Source organism: Chiloscyllium plagiosum, unplaced genomic scaffold, assembly GCF_037043375.1.
Source record: "Chiloscyllium plagiosum isolate Xiang-an unplaced genomic scaffold, Cpla_swu_hap1 HiC_scaffold_22, whole genome shotgun sequence".
NCBI classification, from domain to species: Eukaryota; Metazoa; Chordata; class Chondrichthyes; order Orectolobiformes; family Hemiscylliidae; genus Chiloscyllium; species Chiloscyllium plagiosum.
Genome location: NW_028270160.1, coordinates 65,726,214 through 65,749,245, shown reverse-complemented (window position 1 = coordinate 65,749,245; position 23,032 = coordinate 65,726,214). Strand labels below are relative to the sequence as shown.

Here is a 23,032-nt window from a genome sequence, read left to right as displayed (position 1 = left end):
AACCCCTAACTGTACATTGATGTTGAATGCAACGGTGAATATGTGTCATTGGAATATAACTGCTCGTGAATGTGAAAGCTCAAACGGGACACGATGGAACATCACGACTGGAGATGAGGACATCTGGATCAGCAATGGAACAGTTATTCAAAACCGGACTCGAATGTTATGGCTGATCTTTTTTTTTTAGATTAGATTACAGTGTGGAAACAGGCCCTTCGGCCCAACAAGTCCACACCGCCCCGCCGAAGCGAAACCCACCCATACCCCTACATTTACCCCTTACCTAACACTACAGGTAATTTAGTATGGCCAATTCACCTGACCCTGCACATTTTTGGACTGTGGGAGGAAACCGGAGCACCCGGAGGAAACCCACGCAGACACGGGGAGAACGTGCAAACTCCACACAGTCAGTCGCCTGAGGCGGGAATTGAACCCGGGTCTCTGGCGCTGTGAGGCAGCAGTGCTAACCACTGTACCACCGTGCCGCCCACGTGGTGCGCCCTAACGTCTCTGACGCGCACCGCACACAGTTGGCTCCCATTATGTCAACTTGTCAGCAGATGGCCCAGGCAGTACTGCACACTGATGTTCACTGGCAGGTGCGGCTGCCGGCTATCCCAGAATGCCAACATAAGAGGAGGCGGCGTGCATGGTATGACACTCTACTGGGAGGTGCAGGAACTGTCATGGGTATCTCAAATGCTATTGACTCTGAGGTAACCCGTACTAAATTATCCAACACAGGACAGGCTACTTCACAAGGGCTGCACACCATCGGGAGATGGATGCCTTCTGTGATGATGACTCAAGAAGAAACAGCTAAAATATTGATGCAATCCCTACAATGGGAACTGAATGTTTGGAACGCTACTCAACAACTGTTTGAAAACATTACAGCTCAATTAAATTGGACTGCCTGTCATATTAACATGTTGCACGCACAAATACAGAAAGAACGATTTTTGCGTGTGGTAACATCCCCCAATGTACAAGCGTGGAGGGGAATATGGAATGTATCTGAGAAATTGTGGATGATAACCCATCCAGAAAGAACATGGTGTAACGCAACTATGTGTAGAGGATACTTTGTTACCATGAATGTAACCCACACTGTTACGGTCTGTCGATATTATGTATTACCAGTGATTACATCTTCTGGATATTATTTTCTGAAGACAAGGGGGCAGTGGTTTAGCCCAGATACCAATATTACCTATGATCTGTCCGCTTGTGAACAGACTGATCAGGGAAAAACTTGCCTACTGATGGACAGATATCGGGACCCTTGCTTGACTAAGGGAACGGCCCTGTGCGAATGGACTGTTGAAACTCCAAGGGACATGATGTGACAGATTGGGCCACACACGCTCTGTGTGGCTACCAATAACCCACATCCTACGCTTCCCACAGTACCGTTCTCGGGATGCCTCTCAAATGTCTATCAGTGGCAATGGCAGAATCAGACCTATCTGTTAACCAATTATAGCAGTGCTCACCACTTTACCAAGGTGCAGTGGAAAGTGCTGATGAATCCTTGGAACATTTCCCTGGATCGGTTTAAGCAAGCATTGGACCGATCCGAGGAGCTTAAGCAGATATTACGAAAGCATCAAACCAATGTCACCAAGGTTACAGTGTCTACCTTTATACATGGACAGGAGGTAGTACACGCTGCCCATGTAGTGGAAGTAGAGTCAGCTCATCATTGGTGGGATATGTTGAGTGGTATGTCCTCCACTGCGGGGAAGTTCCTATTCCCACCCTCATCGATCCTGGTAGGAGTCCTGGTGATCGTAACATGCTGTAATATCCTGACTTGCTTGTATATTTGGCGTGTACGTAGACGCTTGTTGGAAAAAATATATATGGGCATGATGTAACACATGTATTGGGCCAATCAGTGGAATGTGGTGAAAGGGTTAAAATTATGTCCCAATACATGTGTGAATCTTATTATGAATATGTTACCGGAATGGAATGTGTTGCTTAGTCTTGCCCTGTTGTTCGCATGAATATGTTACCGGAATGGAAGGTGTTGCTTAGTCTTGCCCTGTTGTTCGCATGAATGTTTAGATCTCGAAAGAGTATATAAGCTGGGAAAGTCCCCAGTTCGGTAGAGTCTGCTCCGGGTTACGTTTAACCGCTGAGCGTGGGTTGTTGGCAACCGCTCTACGAGAACTGACGGCTCCCAGTTCCGGTAACATGTAGAGTGAGTATAAACCAGACCCATTGTAAGTACGAGACCTGGTTGAGGCGACACTGCGGGGAATAAAATACTCATATTCTAGCAAACTCGTCTCTCAGTTCTTTTCTCCTGGTCTGTGTCAGACTACTCTCCTGCGAACCCGATCCTTGAGAATTTATAAAACAGCGTGAGTATGAGTGTGTATGAGAGAGGGTCTGCAAGAGAGTGTGTGAGTATGTTAGAGTGTGTGTATATATAGTGCAGTGGGGTCACCTGTAGTGTGACATGAACCCAAGGTCACGGTTGAGGCCATCCTCATTGGTACCGAGTTTGGCTGTCAGCCTCTGCTTGGCCACTCTGTGTTGTTGCGTATTCCCAAAGTCCGCCTTGGAGGATGGTCACCCGAAGATCCGAGGCCAAATGTCCCTGACCGCTGAAGTGTTCCCTAATTGTTGCAGTGTCCATTCATCCGTTGTCGTAGCATCAGCTTGGTCTCGCCAATGTACCATGCCTCGGGCATCCTTGCCTGTATCATATGAGATAGCAATGTTGGCATGAGTACTGTCATGTACATGGTGTTTGATGAATTCTTCCATGTCTGCCTCAAGACCAATGGGGTCCATTTTGGTGGGAGGGCAGAAATTGAGCACTTGTCTGAGAACTTCAGCAGTCAGAGAACTTTGGCCTCGGGATTTTCGTATGACCATCCTCCAAGGCAGACTTCGGGATATGCAACAATACAGAGTAGCCAGGCAGAGGCTGATAGCCAAGTTTGGTACCAATAGCCTCAACCGGGACCTTGGGTTCATGTCACACTGCAGGTGACTCCACTATACTTTCCACTCTCACATACACACACAAGCACACAGACACATGCACTCTTACATACTCACACACTCACGTAGACCCTCTCTTATGCACATGCTCTCTCTCATACATACACACACACACAACCCCCACACTCACACCCTCTCACAGGTTTATACTCCATCACACTCACACACACACACTCTACCAAGCATGCAAACACACACACACTCATGCTCACTCAGATTCACACTCTCTCACTCTCTCACATTCATATATAACTCTATATATCATACCCACACATATAATTCTATGGGGTAAATTTGCATTTGCAGAATTACATTGCAAATACATTCTATTTTGCTGAAAAAGCACACAATCTGCAGGCAGTCAAACATTTTATAAATTCCTACTTTGAAAATAGAAGCAGTCTGATTCAAGAATTGGAATTCAGACAGACTCTAACCTTACACCTTTAATACAATGTCTGAGCTGAAATGTCACCTTTTTTTTATAAAACCATGTTATCTTGAGAATGTGACTTAAAAGAAGTTCTGGGATTTACATATTATTGAAACGAAACCTGCAACCCATTCTAAAAGATGAAAGACTTAACAGCAATCTAGGTTTGGTCAATACTGTGTTTCAGTTGCATGACACTATGATCTTTTGCTATAAATTCTGTGTCTTATGATCCCGCTCCACAGCTGCCTGATGAAGGAGCAGCACTCCAAAAGCTCATCCTTCCAAGTAAACCTACTGGACTGTAACCTGCTATTGTGTGATTTTTTTTTTTACCTTGGTCCACCCATGTCCACCGGCACCTCCACATCAATAGAGATAGAGAGTGACCAATGCAATGGTTGAACGGAGGATGAGTGATTAGTGCAGACAGTGAGTGGCAAATGCAGAGACATTGTGAATGACCATTACAAAGTGAATAGCCAATACAGAGAGAGAGAGACAGTGACCATTATAGAGAGAGTGAGAGTGAATGACCAGCACACAGAGAGTGTGGGCCTTTGGGAGAATGAGAGATCATAAGAGAGAGGGAGAGTGAGCATTACAGAAAGAGAGAGAAAGAGAGAGAGACCATTACAGTGGATAAAAGCAAATTACTGCGGATGCTGGAATGTGAAACCAAAAGAGAAAATGCTGGACCATCTCAGCAGGTCTGGCAGCATCTGTAAGGAGATAAAAGAGCTGACATTTCAAGTCTAATTGACCCTTTGTCAAAGCAGCATTGACAAAGAGTCAGTTAGACTCAAAACGTCAGCTCTTTTCTCTCCTTACAGATGCTGCCAGACCTGCTGAGATTGTCCAGCATTTTCTCTTTTGGTTTCAGAGACCATTACAGAGTGAGTCACCAATACAGAGAAAAAGAGAGAGTCTAATAGAGTCAGTGAATGACCATGGTAGAGGGAGAATGAGCACTACAGAGGGTGAATTACCATTACAGAGCGAGGGAGAGAGAGTAGCCATTACAGACACAATTAATGACCAATACAGAAAATGTGATAATTTACACTGAGAGAAAGAGAGAGACCAAGGCCAATATAGAAAGAGAGGGAGTGTGCAATACAGAGATAGAGAGAGAAAATGTGAGTGAGTGAGAATGATCAATACAGGGAGACAGAGAGAAAATGAACCATTACAGAGAGAGTGACCATTTCAGGGTGAGTAACTAATACAGTATGTGTGACTAATAAAGAGAGAGTGACAGCGAGTCATCATTAGAGAGGGAAGGACTAATACACACACAGAGGGTGACCATTAGAGAGAAAGAGCAACCAATATGGAACATAGGACCATTACAGAGAGTGCGAGTGAGAGAGAGGGATCAATACAGAGGGAGTGTACAATACAGAGAAACCAATATAGTGAGGGAATCTCCAATACACACAGAATGAATTCGTAGAATCATTGAATCCTTACAGGGTGGAAGCATTGGGCGCATAGAGTCCACACTGAACCACGGAAGAGCATCTCATCCAGAGCCACCCCATCCCTATTACCTTGCATTTCCCATGACTAATCCATTCAGCCTGCACATCCCTGGACACTATGGCAATTTAGCATAGTCAATCTACCCAACCTGCATGCCATTGGACTGTGGGAAGAAACTGGAGCACCCAGAGGAAACCCACACAGAGACAGGGAGAATGTGCAAACTCCATACAGACAGCCACCTGAAGCTGGAATCAAACCTGGATCCCTGGTGCTATGAGACAGCTATGCTAACCACTAAGAGAAAGAGTGACCTATACAGAGAGAGTGTGACCAATGCAGTGAGTGACCAATGCAAATACAGTGACCATTTGACAGCAAGTGGGTCAATGTACGAAAAACATTAACTCAGTTTTCTCTCCACAGATACTATCAGAACTGCTGAGTTTTTCTAGCAATTTTTAGTTTTTGTTTCAGATCTTCAGCATCTGCAATTCTTTATTTTAGTTTAGACAGAGTGAGTAACTGGCCAATACAGAGAATGAGTGACCAACACAGGAAGTATCTACTATAGAGGGGAAGACTGAGCAATATGAAGAGGAGGCGAGATTGTCCAATATCTAGAGAGGAAGCTTCAAATACAGAGGAGGGGGGATGGAATGTCCAATATAGAGATAGTGAGTAACAAATAGAGAGTGTGTCCCATACTGAGATGGGGGAATGCCCAATAGAGAAACAGAGACAGACAGAGGAATGTCCAATACTGAGAAAGGAACCAAAATAGAGAGAGAGAGACCACTACAGAGCACGTTTTGAGAAGATTTGTAGCTCAGTTTGAGGTTCTGGATGTAGGTTTGCTTGCTGAGCTGGAAAGATCGTTTTCAGAATTTTGTCACCATACTCTGTAACATCATCAGTGAGCAGATGGATGCAGCACTGCTTTTTATTTATGTATTTAGGTTTCCTTGCGTTGGTGATGCCACTTCCTGTACTGTACAGGAAATGACATAACTACAGGAAATGACATCACAGAACCAAGGAAACCTAAACACATAAATAAAATGTGGGCCATACCACCAGTGTTGCATCCGCAGGCTTACTGATGATGTTACAGAGTATGATGACAAAATGTCTGAAAACGATGGGGGAATGTCTGCAAACAAACCTTAGTATAATGATGAAATGTCTGCAAACAAACCTTAGTATAATGATTAAATGTCTGCAAACAAACCTTCTAGCTCAGTGAGCAAACCTACATCTAGAACCATTACAGAGAGAGAGTGACTATTATGGACAGAGAGAAAGAGAGTGTCCAGTACGCAGACAGAATGTTACCATTCCAGAGAGAGAGAGAGAGAGAGTCCAGTGCAGAAAGAGGGAGAAAGTGACCAAAAGAGAGTGTAATCAAAGCATAGACATGGAGATAATCCAAGAGAGAGACTAGCAGAAATGTGACTATTACAGACAAAGACTAACACATTACAGAGAAAGAGTGACCAATTCAGACAGAATAATCATTACAGGGAGTGTAGTTTAAACACCGAGACTAGTTTATACAAAATGTATGGAACCATTAAAGATATTGATGTGATGATACTATGGCTTTAAGGGGTGCTTTTTGTCCTTTTTTTTTCAAAGAGAGGTTTTAAGACAGAGAAGATGAGCTGACTTTTTGAAGCCAATAAACAGCTTAAAGGCCTCAGGATGTTTTTCAAGTTGGAACAACACAAGCAGCATAAATGGGTGGAGTCAGGTTCCCCAGAACTAAGGTTTTATTTATCTTTCAGTAGTTGTTGGAGTTTGAAACTGTGGAAGCTGTTACATCTCTCTCTCTCTCTCTCTCTCGGCCACAGTAACAGCTTGAGTTCTTTCTACTGTCAGAATTTATGGAAAATAAAGAACATGAAAGCATGGAAAGGGTTAAAGCATGAAGACCACTGGCAATCTATGGTCTGTGGAAGGCAGGATGAGATAAGAATAGTGGAATACTCTTACACCAATTAGCAGAGGCTGAAAGGTCACTATGGCAAGATGAGATAACACAAGTAATAAAGCAAGTTTCTCTGTTAAGTGTTATTATGACAGGATTGGGACCATAAATATTTGGGACATGACATTAAAATATCTAGTAGAGTCAGCTTGAGACAGGAGGCTATTGTAATAGATGGAATAGCTAAATATCTATCATGACGGGTTAGTCTGGAATTGAAGATCACTGTAGCAGAGTTAGCAATAAATACCTAACCCTGACATTAGAATAACATTAAGTAGAATGTACAACTAAAGAGATAATGGGAACTACCATTACTGGTTTATTGTGTAGCTAGAGTTAGGTACTTTGGTAATATAGTTGGTCATGCTGATAAGCTAACAGAAACATGATAAAAAAAGATATAAAATTCCATGGACCCTGGGGTTCATGGGCATTCGAGAATCTACTTTCTCAGTGTCACGGTTTTTTGTTTGCAAATAAAAGACCTACTTCTTGAAGATCTCTCTGCGTCTCCTGGTGATTCTCTATATTTTCTCCACAACAAATTGCATGTGAGTCAATCTATTTTACTGAATTTGCTTTTGCCTAGGGTGTGTTTATGACATTACAATATTGGAACAGTTGCTGTTTCGTAGTTACATAATCAATTATTCTGTTAAGTTTTCCAGTAGAGTTAAAGTTATATAATTTCACTGTAGGGTAAGAATAAAGTGTGTTTTGCTTAAAGCCAAGCAATGTAACCAATCAAATTACATCTGGAACACAGCACATTACACTTGCCTTTAAATAAATAAGCTATCTCCTTGATATATTTGAAGGGGGTTTGATCTGGTCCATAACATTGATAGTTTCACATCAGATTGAGAGTGAATAGTATATGTTCTGGGCAAATGAAGGCAAAATACTGCAGATGCTGAAAACCTGAAACAAATGCAGAGAATGTTGAAGAAACTGCGCATCTGTGGAATGAGAAACAGTTGATAATTTGAGTCCATATTGACTGTTCTGATCAATAGTGTGAGAGTGTAGGTATGTTTAGTGTATGTTGTTTGACCTTGGTTTGAGTCTGCTTGAGTTTGCTGTGTTTGAGTTTAAAATTCTGTGAAAAGGGTAATCTTTTTGCATTCTCTAATATCCATATCTGAAAGTCTCTCAGCAGAAGATGGATTCAAACTACCTGAGGACTGTTTTGGGTGACTGTCTGACTGAGGGTCTGGCAGAAGTGGCACAACATCGACCGATTGATCCTATTGAATACCTGGCATACTGGCTGTACAAATACAGAGACAACCTCGACTTAGAGCAAAAGGTGAACTTGCTGATTTTCATCATCACCTAGCACTCCAAGCTGAACTGATTCATCCCTTTACTCACCTTAGTTTTGACCATCTCCTCATAAGGAGCTAAGTCCCTTGAAGAAAATAGCAGCTGTCTGGAACCAGCAATACTGCTGATGTAGGACAAGCACATGTAGCTCATGATTCATTTTAATGAGTTTCTGGCCCTTCCTGTAATTCCACACCTTTGATTGGACAACTCTGCTCTCTCCAGTTATTCACTCAGATTCCTCCAGCAACAATCTCTGGCCTTTAGTCTCTGTGATCACTCCAGTGTCAGTCTCTATGCTTTGCCTTTCTGATCACACAGAGAAAACACAAGAAGAGACACATAGACAGAGAACGTGAAACACAGAATGTGAGACAAATTGGGAACATGAGACAGAGTCAGAATGTGAGACAGAGACTGCACATGAAACACATAGAAATGCTCTGAGAATTTGAGATGGTATGGAAAGGAATGTGAGGAAAAGAGCACAAGACACAAAAAGACAGAATGCGAGGCACAGAGAGACAGAATACGTGAGGCACAGACAATGCAACAGGCATAGAAAGAACAGTCAGCACGTGTGAGGCACAGAGAGACAGTGCACAAGGCAGAGTGCGCATGAGACAGAAAGAGAGTGCATATAAGGCACAAAGAGAGTGCAAGCGCAAGGCATAAAATGAGTGTGAGCATGAGGCCCAGAGAGAGAGTGCAAGGCAAAAGGCACAGAGGGAGAGATTGAGAGAGAAAACACAGTAGTTTGCATGAGGCGCAGAATGAGAGGAAAAAGCAGAGAGTGATTGTGCACGTGACATAGACAGACAACACGTGAGTCACAGAGACAGCACATGCACAAGGCACAGAGAGAGTAAACATAAGACATAGAGAGGGGCAGCACAACATGCAGAGAACGAGAGCTTGAGGTCGAGATTGAAAGCAAAATAGAGACAGCATGGGATGCAGAGCGGAGAACACAATTCAGAGACAGATAAAGTGGACACAACTCAAAAAGGGAGAAACAGAGAGTATGATTCTGAGACAGAAAGAGCACAATTCAGCAGTAGTGACTGAGAGGGACAGAGCATCATTCTGTTAAATATCAGAATTGAGAACTTATTGATCTATATTTAATTACTTTAGTGCCAAAGGATTGGTCTATGTGTCCATATAAATTTTAGAAATAGTTTGATTCAAAATGTTTGATGTACACATGATTGTAAATCAAGTATTGTTGTTTAAATATTTTCTAATTATTTTAAGAGTCAATTGGAGATTGAGCAGCTGAACACTGAGACACAAGCAGCATGGAAGGAGAAAGCTATGCAAGAACAGTTAGAAGCTGAACTGCTTGAGATTCAGAAGGCATATGAAGAGAAGTTGGTAAGTGATCCATTTCACTACACTAGTGGCTTGTATACTAATATTTTCACAGGTCCTCTCTATTGCTTTGCACTTTTTAAAAAAAGTGGTTGCTATGGTTGGATACTTGAATAGGGTTGAAGAGTGTGGTGCTAGAAAACCACAGCTGTTCAGGCAGCATCAGGGGAGCAGGAGAATTGACGTTTCGAGCATTAGCTCTTCATCAGGAATAAGTTGAATAGGGTTTTCCATTTTAATCCCAGATAGTAGCTGTACAAAGATTTGAAATGTAGAACCAGAGGCTTTCCTATTGTGGTTTCTTCAGTTTATTCGAGGGGATCAAGAGAGTTGCATCACTGCAGCATGTAAACCTCACTGCTGAAGAAATTGGCACAACGTCACCATAGCATTAGTAGATCTTGGCAGAGTTAGTATCCCCGCCACCAAGCCAGAAGCTCCGGGTTCAAGTCCCACCCCAGAATGTGAAGGCCAAGGAAGGTGCTTTCAAACTTGTAAATCCATTCACAGGCAGTAAGAGCAGGACAGATTCATGGAAAGAAACTGGAGCCTCCATCATCATTAGCTCAAAACTGCAACATGCATATAAAAGTGCTCATTGCCCCAGCAATTCTGGCACTTTATTAGTCTGGTTGGCTTAGTTAGCTGAACTACTGTCTAAGGATCAGACTTGTAACAACAGAATGGGGTTGGATCCATGTTCTGGGTGGATTTAAGACTTGCCTCCTTGCCCTGCCAGTGGTAGAATTCAAGGCACTATGAGTTGGATCTGACTTTAGGCAGAGAACTAAAGATGATAATGACTGTAATGCAGCTTCAAATTAGACAGCTACATGTATATTGGCATTGAAATAATTCAGCCCCTACAAGACCTAAAGGAAACATTTAATTTTGGTTTTGATTTCATTTCTTTCCTTTGGACTATTAACCATCAATTGATAGAAACATTGACATACAAACTAGAAGCAGGAGTAAGGCCCATGAGCCTTTTTTTTGAGCCTCAACTGCATTCAATATGGTTGTGGCTGATCCTCTATCTCGAGCTATAGTCCTGCATTCTCCCCATATATTCAGTGACTATATGTGACAGTGACAGTGACAGTGAAGAAATGTTTTGTCATTTTAATCCAAAATGGTTTACACCATATCCAAAGACTGAGTCTCTTGATTATAGACTCATCAAACAGGGGAAACCATCCACCCTCCATCTAGTCTGTCCAGCCCTGTTAAAATTTTATTTGTTTCAATCAGAACTCCACTCATCCTTCTAAACTCTAGTGAATACAGGCCCAATTGAACCAAGCTGTCCTCAAACAACAGGATGCTTATGCAGCACCTTTAATAAAATGTCTCATGGTGGAAAGATGTAGGGTGGGTATCCAAGTGCTTGGAGGCCCAAGCAGCTCAAGTCATGGCTAACAATAATGCTACAGTTGAAATCAGGGTGCACAAGAGACCAGATTTAAATGAGCACAGATAACCCAAAGGCTTGTCAAATTGAAGGAGGTTATAGAACAAGGCAAGATGAGGTGGGGACTTGGGTGGAGAAGTTTAATCTGGACAAATGTGAGGTGATGCATTTTGGAAGGTTTAAAGCAGGAGGGAAGTATACAATAAATGCAGAACCCTTAGTAGCATTAATATATAGAGGGATCTAGGCATATAGATCCACAGTTCCCTGAAATTGGCAACACAAGAAGGAATATCGCCATTGTCGATTGGGGCATAGAGTATAATAATTGACAAGTCATGTTCTAGCTATATAGAACTTTAGTTAGGCCACCTTTGGAATATTATGTACAGTTCTGGTCACCACACGACCAGAAGGATTTGCACGCTTTGGAGAGATACAGAAAACGTGTACCAGGATGTTGCCTGGTCTGAACGGTATTAGCTATGAGGAGAGATTGGAGAAACTTAGGGTTTGTTTTCACTTAAATGTCAAAGACCGTGGGGCGACCTGATAGCAGTTTGCAAAGTTATAATAGAATGAATAGTCAGAGTCTTTTTCCCAGGGTAGAAATGTCAATTGCAAGGGGACATAAATTTAAGGAAAAGGGGAAAGGTTTAAATGAGATGTGAGAGGCAGGTTTTTTTTACACAGAGGGTGATAAATGCCAGGAATGTGCTGCCAGAGGAGGTAGTAGAAGCAAACATAATAGCAACATTTAAGGGGCATCTTGATAGATATGTGAATTGGCAGGGAATAGAAGTAAACAGACTATGTGGAGACAAAAGATGTTTAGATTATACAGGTTGGTGGGCTGAAAGGCCTATTCCTGTGCTGTACTCTTCTTTCTTCTTTGAAGTAATGAAGCAATTTGAAAACAGGGATGTAAAGTTTAAAATCAGAACAGTAGTGAACAAGAAATCAATGGAGTCAGAAAGTACAGGGATGATAGGGGAATAGGACTTAATACAATTTAAGACATGGGCAACAGAGCTTTGGGTGACCACAAGTTTCCAGATGGTAGAATGTGGGACACCAACGAAGGCGGTTTTGCATTGTCAAGTCAAGAGGTAACTAAGGCATATGGATTTAAAAAACAGATTAGCTCAGACTGAGGTGAAATTGGATTATGTTATGGAGGTGAAAACAGGCAGTTTTAGTGATTGCACCAATAGAAGGACACAAGGTCACTCCAAAATGAATGTGACATTAAGGTTGCAAGACCTGATTAGTCTCAAACTGCTAGAGTATTGGAGTCAGTAGCTAGGGAATAGAGTTGCAGCAGAAACAACGGTTTCAGTCTTACAAATTATCAGATGACAAAAATATCTTCTTATTCAGCATCAGATTTCAAATTAGTGATTTGATAATTCAGAGACAATGGAGGAATTGAGAGAGAGGATGGTGAGGTAAAGCTGGGTGTCATCAGACTATGTGTGAAAACTGACATTGCGCTTTTGGATAAACCAACCATCACTAACCAAGAAAGTTAAAGTTGAAAGAAAAAGCTTATAAGGAGGCAAGAGTCAGTGATAGCTCTGAAGACTGTGATAAATTCAGCATCCAGCAAAGGAAGTTTAGAAGGATAATAAAGAGAGTGAAAAGAAACTATGAGAACAAATTAGCAAGGAATATAAAAGTTGACAATAATTGCTTCCTTAAATATATGAAAAGGAAGTCAGAGTCAAAGTTAACATAGGCCCTTAAAAATGAATCAGTGAAATAATTACAGGGAACAAGGCAGAGGAGTTTGTATAAACAGATATTTTGCATCTGTCTTTTAAATGTTGTAATTGTACCAGCCTCCACCACTTCCTCTGGCAGCTCATTTCATACCTTGTTTATAAACAAATACCTTGTTTATTTACCCCGTATCCATGCCCCTCATAATTTTATAAACCTCTGTAAGGTTACCCCTCAGCCTCCGATGCTCGAAGGAAAGCCTATTCAGCCTCTCCCTCTAGCTCAATCCTTCTAACTCTGGCAACATCCTTCTTTAATAATTAATTCTAATAATTTTCCAACAATAGATTTTAGGCTAATTGGCCTATAGTTATCTACTTTTTGCCTCCCTATGTGAATTGCCAGTCTTCCAATGCTCTGGGACTTCTCCAGAATCCAAAGAATTTTGGAAAATTACAACCAATGCAACCATTATATGTGTAGCTACTTCTTTTAAGATCATAGAATGCAAGCCATCATGGCCAGGGACTTAGCTGCCTTTACTCCCATTAATTTGTCTAATGCAACTTTGCTAAAGATGGTGATGTTACTTAATTCCTCCCCCATTTTCTTCAGTGCAAATGGGATAATTGAAGTACCCTTCACCTTAACGACTCCGGGTCTTTTCTCTGGAGTGGGGGAGTCCAGAACTAGAGGGCATAGGTTTAGAGTGAGAGGAAAAAGATCTAAAAAGGACCTAATGGCAACTTTTTCATGCAGAGGATGATGCGTGTATAAATGAGCTGCCAGAGGAAGTGGTGGAGGATTATAATTACAGCATTTAAAAGGCATCTGGGTGGGTTTCTCAATAGGAAGGGTTTAGAGGGATTTGGGCCAAGTGCTAGCAAATGGGACTAGATTAATTTAGGATATCTGGTCAGCATGGACAGGTTGGACTATAGGACTATGGGAAGAATAACAAAAAGATGGGGTACTGGGCTAATTGTCGGATACTTGGTAGTGTGGATGAGCAGAGGGATCTTGGTGTCCATGTACACAGATCTCTGAAAGTTGCCACCCAGGTAAATAGTGCGGTGAGGAAGGCATATGGCGTACTGGCTTTTATTGGTAGAGGAATTGAGTTCCGGAGTCCTGAGGTCATGATGCAGTTGTATAAGACTCTGGTGCGGCCGCATCTGGAATATTGTGTGCAGTTTTGGTCGCCATACTATAGGAAGGACGTGGAGGCACTGGAACGGGTGCAGAGGAGATTTACCAGGATGTTGCCTGGTATGGAAGGAAGATCGTATGAGGAAAGACTGAGACACTTGGGGCTGTTTTCATTAGAGAAAAGACGGTTTAGGGGTGACTTGATTGAGGTGTACAAGATGATTAGGGGGTTAGATAGGGTTGACAGTGTGAACCTTTTCCCGCGTATGGAGTCGGGTATTACAAGAGGGCATAGCTTTAAATTAAGGGGGGGTAGATATAGGACTGAAGTTAGGGGTAGGTTCTTCACTCAGCGAGTCGTAAGTTCATGGAATGCCCTGCCAGTAGCAGTGGTGGACTCTCCCTCTTTATGGGCATTTAAGCGGGCATTGGATAGGTATATGGAGGATAGTGGGTTAGTATAGGTTAGGTGGGCTTGGATCGGCGCAACATCGAGGGCCAAAGGGCCTGTACTGCGCTGTATTCTTCTATGTTCTATGTTCTATCTGTTTCCATGCTGTACGTCTCTATGACTCTGTGATTCTAAGTAGTAGCAACACATTTGGAAAATCATAATCTAATCAAACCGAGTCATCATGCCTTCATGGAAGAGAAAGTGTGTTTGATTAATTTATTAGAGTGCTTTGAGGAAGTTTCAGCCAGCAAGGATAAAGGGAGAACAGTAGATGTGTTGTATTTGGATTTCCAAAGGGTATTTGACAAGATACCTCACAAAAGGTTAAGTCATAAGAACCCATGGAGTTAGTGGTGATATATTAGTGTGGATAGAGGATTGACTGATGGGTTGGAAACAGCAAGTGGGAATAAAGGCTTTTTTTTAAAAAAATTGGGAAATGGAGTATAATGAAAGGAAGAACAAAAGAACAGTATATATTTAAATGGAGAAAAATTGCAGAAAGCTGCAATACAAAAGGGACATGTGAGTACCTGTGCATGAAACACAAAGCATGTGTAGCAGGTAATCAAGAAGGCCACAGGAATGTTGGCCCTTAGTTTAAGTTGGAGTGTGAGAATAGGGAAATCTTACTGCAACAGTACAGGGTACTGTTCAGACCACATCTGGAGAAATGCTGGATGTTTTGGTCCCGTTATTCAAGCAACAATATCATTTCATTTTAGGCAGTTCAGAGAAGGTTCACTCGGATAATCTCCAATATGGAGGGATTCCTGATGAAGAGCTTATACTTGAAACATCAACTCTCCTGCTCCTTGGATGCTGCCTGACCGGCACCACACTTTTTGATTGTATTACAAGCAAAGATTAAACAGTTTGGGACTCTATTCATTGGAACTTAAAAGACTAGGAGGTTATCTCATTGAAATGTGTTGGATTCTTAAGGGGCTGATGGTTCCCCTCATGAAAGAGTCCAAGACCAGACGGCGTAGTCTCAGAATAAAGGGGCACCAATTTAAGACTGAGATGAGGAGGAACTTCTTCTCTTAGACAGTCGCAAGTCTTTAGAACTACTTGCCATAGAGAACTGCAGGGTCAGAGTCCTTGCCTATATTTAAGGCTGAGATAAATAGAGTCTTGATTAGTAGAGAAATTGCAGGTTACATGGAAAATACAGTAAAGTGGACATCAAGAACATCGGATCATATTAACACCCTTTTATTCTGAGTCTATGCCCCTGGTCCTAGACTCTTCCATGAGGGGACGCATCAGTCCCTTAAGAATCCAATATGATTTTGTAGAATTGGAGTAAAGCAAATTTTAATGGCATTAGACAAGGACTTTCTAAAGTTGATTGGAGTAGACTGTTCGCCGATGATAAGTGGCAGGCTTTCAAAAGTGTGATAACGAGAGTTCAGATTCATTATGATAGAGTGTTAGGTAAGACTGATAGGATTAGAGAACAATTGATGAATAAAAATATTGTTAGTTGTTACCACAGATCTGGTATCTCCATGAACATCCCAAGTTCTCTCCATCTTTGTAGTTCTTGGTGTGTGGCATCTTATATTAACTTCTAGTTTGTTCATGGCCACTAAGACTTCCCAATCATATTGGCTTCAGCTCCAGGTGATATTTCTAGGTTCTATCATATTGCTTGTCTTTGTTAAACCTATCACTCCTATTAATAGGATTTTTAAAAATGGTTTTCAATCACTTTTTAGGGGATTAATAGTTCAGAACTTCGGTATTTTAGCTATGGGTTAGGTTGGAAGAGCTGAGGTTATTCTCCTTGGAGCAAAGGAGATTGTGTGGTGGTTTGATAGAGGGTATAACATTATGACAGGTTTGGATAAGGCAAACCAGGAAAATCTGTTTACAAGGGATGTAGATTTAAGATTTTGGGCAAGGAGAGAAAGAGCTTTTAATGGAATGACTGGTAATTATCTGGTACTTGCTGTCCACATTGGCAGCGGGTGCAGAGATGATCAGTGATTTCAAGAAGAAATTGCATGTGTATTTGAGGGAAATAGAAGTGCAAAGCCACAGGTATGAAGAGAGTGTGACTAACTGGATTGCTGCACAGAGAGCTGGCATAAATGTGATGGGCTGAAAGGCTTCATTATGAAGTTATGACTCTTTGAAGAATTGTATTACAATGCATAAAATTAGTTTTAAACATAGAAGATATTTATCATAAACAAAATTGAGTGATCCAACGAGAACTATTTTCTTTTCTCATTACAGAAGCTCAAGCAAGCAAATCTTGAGCTTGAAAAACAGCAGCTTCAGATTCTGGCTGCTCTTGACGCAGTGAAGGAAAAACAAGCTAAGGAGTTGCAGGAAATGGAGAAGCAGGTCAATGCTACATCGGAACTTTACTCACTGCCTGTGTTTGTTCACTGTGAGTGTGTGGGATTACAAAACTCACATGGCCATATAATCAACTGCCAGCAATTCTGGCTACATTTGACTCCAGCCTTGATGAAATGCAGCGTGCCCTCAATTCTTGATATAAGGGACAATCATGACAGGACAATTTGAGAATTTGAACTCTGTTTTAAATATGTGGGATCTGTACTGGTGACCATGTTGATTATTGTAAAATGGCTTACCTGCAACACTACACCTGCCCTCCTCTAACAAAAAAAAACAGTGTGGAGGGTTGGTAAACCAAGGTTTTTCTTAATCTCTTTTGGCAATTAAGAGCAGATGAGGTGGAAGCTAGGGCAGTTGCATGCTTGCGAAAAGTGCACCCAAATCCAACTCCTCACAGATTGCGTTAGGGAGCTGAAGTTGAAGCGGATGAACTTCGGATCATTTGGGAGGCTGAGGGGGTGACAGAGAAGAATTATAGGGAGGTAGTCACACCTAAGTTACAGGATAAAGGTAGCTAGGTGACCGTCAAGAGAGGGAAAGTGCAGGGAACCCCTGTGGCTGTTCCCTTAGTAATAAGTATACTGCTTTGGATAGATGACCTACCATTGGAAAGCCACAGTAGTCAGGTCTCTGGCACGAAGCCTGGCTTTGTGGCTCAGAAGGGACGTTGTAGGAGAATAGGAGAGCAATAGTGATAGGCGATTCAATGGTTAAAGGAACAGACAGAACATTCAGTGGTCGCAAACAAGACTCTGGATGGTATGTTACCTCTTGGGTGCCAGGGTCAGGGATGTCTCAAATCAAATCTACAGGATTCTTAAGGGGGAGGGGGAGCAGCCTGAAGTTGTGGTACACATCGGTACCAATGACATAGCTAGGAAAAGGGATGAGGACGTGAAAAGTGAAAATAGGGAGTTAGGTTGGAAGCTAAAGGCAGGACAAGCAGGGTAGTAATCTCAGGTTGCTACCAGTGCCACGGACTAGTGAGGCAAGGAACAGAGGGCAAGTGCAGCTGAACACATGGCTGCAGAGCTGGTGTAGGAGGAAGGGCTTCAGATATGTGAATCTTTGGGATACCTTTAGGGAAAGTGAAATATGTACAAGGAGGACAGTTTCCATTGCTCCACTTTTTGTCTCTTTGTCTATGATTCTCCTGTTCCAGCTCACTTCAGAATCCACCTTTGCCACACTTTCATTAGACTTCCCATCTTTCTCTCATGCCTGCCCTCTCTCTAACCCTATCTTCCTGTAATAAAGCTCCGCTCTAATTTTGTCCCATTCCCTCCTTTCACTCTGACTCCATTCTTTTCCAGATTGTTTACTGCCATTTAATTACCTCTTTTCCTATAAATTTGCTGCCTCTTTCACATTCTTTCTCTGAACTTTCTCTTTTGCCTCCATATTTGTTTGTGATCCATTTGATTTTTTTCCCTTCTCATTCCATTGGTCCTATCATCTACGTTCTTTCACATTTTTCCCTGACACTATTCATAGCAAAGAATCTAAACACAAATCTATTTAATTACTGGCTTCCATTTCATCATGTGACAGGCAGCACTCTTACCACGATGATTACACAAACAATTCTGACCACATTGAACACCCTGACTTGCTAAATATGGTGACTATACAAACAATCTGAATGCATTGACCACACTGGCTGCATAAAAGGCATTGACAGTTTGAAATGTGCCAAATGCAATGACTACAACGACCAAGCTAAAAGCACCGACTGTCATAACCATGCTAAATGAACTGAAAGCAGCAACTGAACTGGCCACAGTGAGCACACTGCCCATGATAGTGTGCCCATGACACTGATAATGCCAGCCACATCAGCCACACTAGGAGAAAATGAGGAATGCAGATGCTGGAGATCAGAGTCAAGAGTGCAGTGCTGGAAAAGCACAGCAAGTCAGGCAGCATCCGAGAAGCAGGAGAATACAGTTTCTTATGCAGAGAGTGATTAGGATCTGGAAAGCAATGATTAGACTAGATTATATTCCCTACAGTGTGGAAACAGGCCCTTCGGCCCAGCAAGTCCACGCCAACCCTCCAAAGAGTAACCCACCCAGAAACATTCTCCCTAACCTATATTTACTTCTGACTAATGCACCTAACAGTATGGGTGATGTAGCACGGCCAATTCATCTTACTTGGATTGTGGGAGGAAACTGGAGCACCCGGAGGAAACCCACACAGACACCAGGAGAATGTGCAAACTCCACACAGACAGTCGCCCGAGACAGGAATCGAACCCCATCCCTGGCGCTGTGAGGCAGCAGTGCTAACCACTGAGTCGCCCTGAGTGCAATGGAGGCAGATTCAGTGGATGTCTTCAATTGGGAATTGGATCTTTATCTGAAAAGAAGCATTGCAATGCTTCTGGGAAAATGTAAGAGTGCAGGTCTAACTCAGTTTTTCTTGCAGAGAGCTGGCACAGACATGGTTGTGATATTCTGCCATCCTGTGATTTTTGATCTCCACCTAATCTTCTCTGTGTTCTTTTCACTCTGCCTTGGTTAGTTATCTCTCCTCTTTGTGTTTCTCCCAAATCTTATAGCATTCAAATATGTATTTTTGTTTCTTTATCTGCTTTACTTTGACTTTCACCTTTACCTGTTTAACTATGTCTTATCCTTTCTCTCATTTCTTTATCCATTCCCCTTCTCTCAGGTTTATCTCTCTTTTTATTTGCCTATCTCTCTTGCTGTCTTGTGCATTTCCTTCATCTATCTCTGCTTTACCTCTTCCTCTGTCTCTATGATTGCTCCTTCTTACTTTCTTTCCTTTCAACTTTGTTTCTTTGTTCTGTCTTTTTCTCCTATGTTCTCTTTTTCTTACACCTTCCTTTTTCCTCTCACTCTGGTTTGTCTTGTTCTATTTATCCTTGTTCATTCTCATCTTTTTTTCCTTCTTTCTTTGTTATTTCATCATGGCCTCTGTTTTCCATTTCTCTCTCCTTTGTCTCATTCAGGGTCTCTCTCATGTGTTATGCTCTCTTTTTCATTTTAAATTTCTCTCCTCTATTCTGGTACATCTCGCTGTATCATCCCTTCCTACATGACTCCTCTCCCTTTTTTCTTCTGGTTCTCCTTGATTATAACCTGTCTTGTTTTATTAGACTTCTGAGCATGCTATTGTGGAAAGTGCATCTTCATTAGTGCCACCTGAATGGTTTGGGGAACCTGAACTTGAAACTGTGGAAGAGAAAGATGAATCAACTTTTGCAATGGAGGTGAGTAACTTATTTGTATTCATATCATGAACCTCATTTAACTTCAATCAACTTCCTTTCTAACCACGTTAACCTATCTTTGAAGTCCAAAAAACACATGAAAAGGTCAAGGTGTTGGAGGTTACTTATAGACAAGAAACTTTGTAAAGTCCTGAAGGGTGAAAGGAAAGCAATTAATGATAGGACTGTTTTAGGCATGGCGTAAGTGAATGGAGACTGGAAATGTTAGGGAGCAGTGGTTAGTAATTCTGTGTGTTGAATGGTTGAGGACTGTGCTAGCCATAGCTTATACATACAAATGATTATCTAAGAGCATTGTTTCAGCCAGGGAGGATTGTTCTCACCTGGTTACATTGTTATCTAATTAATTGTAGCCAGTGAATCACTTTACTATAGCCTCTCTCCTTCTTCTGCATCGTTACCGCTGGTAACCACTAAGGATCTTTCTTTAACCATCTCTCTTGACCACTACTGTATCTTTAATTGGTCATGATGCTGGTCCATCATCCAATATGAGATGAGCAAGTAAACATTAAAAAGATTAAGACATCATCGGTCCCAAATACAAATTCTTTTGCCTAACCAATGACTCCATCCCTCTTCCTGGCAACTGTCTGTGAGTCTGAATCATATTATTCACAATCTTGGTATCCGGTCAAGCCTGCAAATAAGCTTCTGTCTATGACCACGATGGCTTGTTTCTACTTCTTTAAAACACTATCACTGTGCACAACCTTTGGCCACCTGTAAACTTACAAATTAGGAACAGGGATAAGTCACTCAGTCTTTCAAGCTTGCTCTGTTGCTCAAAAAGATTGTGATTGATCTGATGACTCTATAATCTTGCCTACCCCTGATAATCTTTAAACTCCTTACTTAAGGATCTATCCATGACTGCCTCAAAAATATTCAGACTTTGTTTCCACCATCTTCTAAGGAAGAGAATTCCAAAGTCTCACTGCCTTCTGAAAGAAAAATAAATCTCCTCATCTCTATCATAAATGGACAACCACTAGTTCTAGATCCTCCCACAACAGGAAACAAGTTATCCACATCTACCCTGTCAAGACTCCTCAGGATTTTGTAAGTTTTAATCAAGTCATTTCTTGTCTAAACTTCAGAAGTTACAAGCCCAGTGCAACCAACTTCTTGTCATAAAACAACCTGCCCTTCCCAGGCATTAGGCTGGTAAATGTCTGAAATGCTTCCAAATCATTTATATCCTTCCTGTGGTAATATCTTCTTCCATGGTCAAATTTTCTTTCCAATATTGGGTTGATAAGTGGCAAGTAATATTCATACCACACCAAATCCCAGGCAATGATCAAAATGATTCAAAGAGAACATCAACATTACCCCGTGACATTCAATGAATGACATTACCATCACCACACTGCCCTACTATCAAGATTCTGGGGGTTACCATTGACCAGAAACTGAACTGCACCAGTCAAATAAATACGATGACTATAAGAGCAAGTCAGAGGCTGGGAGATCTACAGCAAGTAAATCACCTACAGACTATCCAGTGCTTGTCCATAATCTACAATGCATATGGTCAGCAGCTGAATAATCAAGAGGCTCGACAACAGCCCGCTTGATTGGCACTCCCAGAATAACCATTATTCCCTTCAACACCATCTCACAATTACAGCAATATGTACTATCTTCAAAGTGAACTGCAGCAAGTCACCAAGGCTTTCAACAGCACCTTCCAAATCTCTTACCTCCACCATATGGAAGGACTAGGGTAGCAGATACAGGAGACAACCACCACCTGCAAGATCCTCACAGTCACACAATCTTGACTTGAAAATGTATTACTACCTTCTGCGTCATGAAGGTTAAAATCCTGGAACTCCCTCCCTCACAGCACTGTGGGGTTCCTATATCATGTTGATTAACTGCAGTGGTTCAAGAAAACAGATCATCACTATCTTCCTAAGGATATATGTAAAGGCTGGCCCAGCCAGCAGTGTCCACATCCCTACAATGAATGGAAAAAAAAGTTCTCTGATGGCCTTATAGATGTTATAAAACAGCATGTTGTTTATATGAAGTTCATATTTTAACTTGGGTTAAGCTAGTTTATGTTAAGACAGTTCAAAACCAAATATGGTTGCTAAAGCAAAATTTTATTCATTAAAAATAAGGCTAGACATGTATCTTAGATTTAAACCGTAGCATGGAGGATCTTAAACAATATTGCAATTGTTCCCTGAATAGACAGATAACCTTCAATTGATCTGATTCACTAAAGCACATGAACTCTTAGAATCAATAAGATTACCAGGAATAAGAGAGCTCTCATAAAACAGATGATGTCAAATTGTTTACCATCTGGCACTGATGAACCTCCAGGTTTGCTACATCCTACATCAAGATGTGCTTTGTTTCACAAAGTCCCAAAAATAATTGAACAGACAAAATTCGTAACTTCATCCTCTCCTGATCAAATGATTGATCTTCTCCTTGATATCTGATATTTTCATCACCGATTTGATTGATTAATCCTGTCCTCACTAAGTGATCCTCTCTTTACAGATTGATTGATTTTATCCTTTCTCACTAACTGATCCTCTCTTCACTGATTGATCCACACTTTAATGATTGATTGATCCTCTCCTCACTGATACCCCCTTCATGAATCGATCCTCACTGATCAATCTTCTTTTCACTGATTCATCTCCTTATTGAGATCCTTTTATCACTTATTTGCTGTTCTCACTGGGCAATCCTCTCCTCACTAATTGCTTTTTTCGTATCCTCATTGATCCTGTCTTTATTTATTTATCAATTTTCTAAATGATGAATCAATCCTTTCTTCTTAGATCTGCTCTTCAAAATTGATTGATTCTCTCCTCACCGTTTGATCCTCTAATTAATTCTTAACTCACTGATCGACCCTTTCCTTGCTGATCGATTCTCTTTTCTTCTCACAGATCCTCTCCTCCTTTCCTCTCATCACTGATTGATTGACCCTCTCCTCATTGAACAAAGTTCTCCTCACTGATTGATCATCTCCCTGATGGTTGATCTTC

At 41.5% G+C, this 23,032-nt stretch overlaps 1 protein-coding gene and 1 pseudogene across 2 annotated transcripts in view; both read left to right on the top strand.

Moving 5' to 3' along the window:
* The window catches only part of dydc2 (DPY30 domain containing 2), a 36,548-nt gene that overhangs the window by 8,801 nt on the left and 4,715 nt on the right, over positions 1-23,032 (top strand). The window contains exons 1-5 of one of the 2 annotated variants that reach the window (XM_043712241.2): positions 7,374-7,489; positions 8,087-8,247; positions 9,522-9,641; positions 16,622-16,732; positions 19,878-19,991. In XM_043712241.2, coding sequence (XP_043568176.1) covers positions 8,101-8,247; positions 9,522-9,641; positions 16,622-16,732; positions 19,878-19,991 — 492 coding nt within the window. In that variant the 5' untranslated portion in view covers positions 7,374-7,489; positions 8,087-8,100. Of the gene's footprint in view, positions 1-7,373; positions 7,490-8,086; positions 8,248-9,521; positions 9,642-16,621; positions 16,733-19,877; positions 19,992-23,032 lie in introns of those variants that run through there. The other variant, XM_043712240.2, reaches the window with a different exon arrangement.
* LOC148146021 (uncharacterized) lies at positions 508-2,139 on the top strand (annotated as a pseudogene).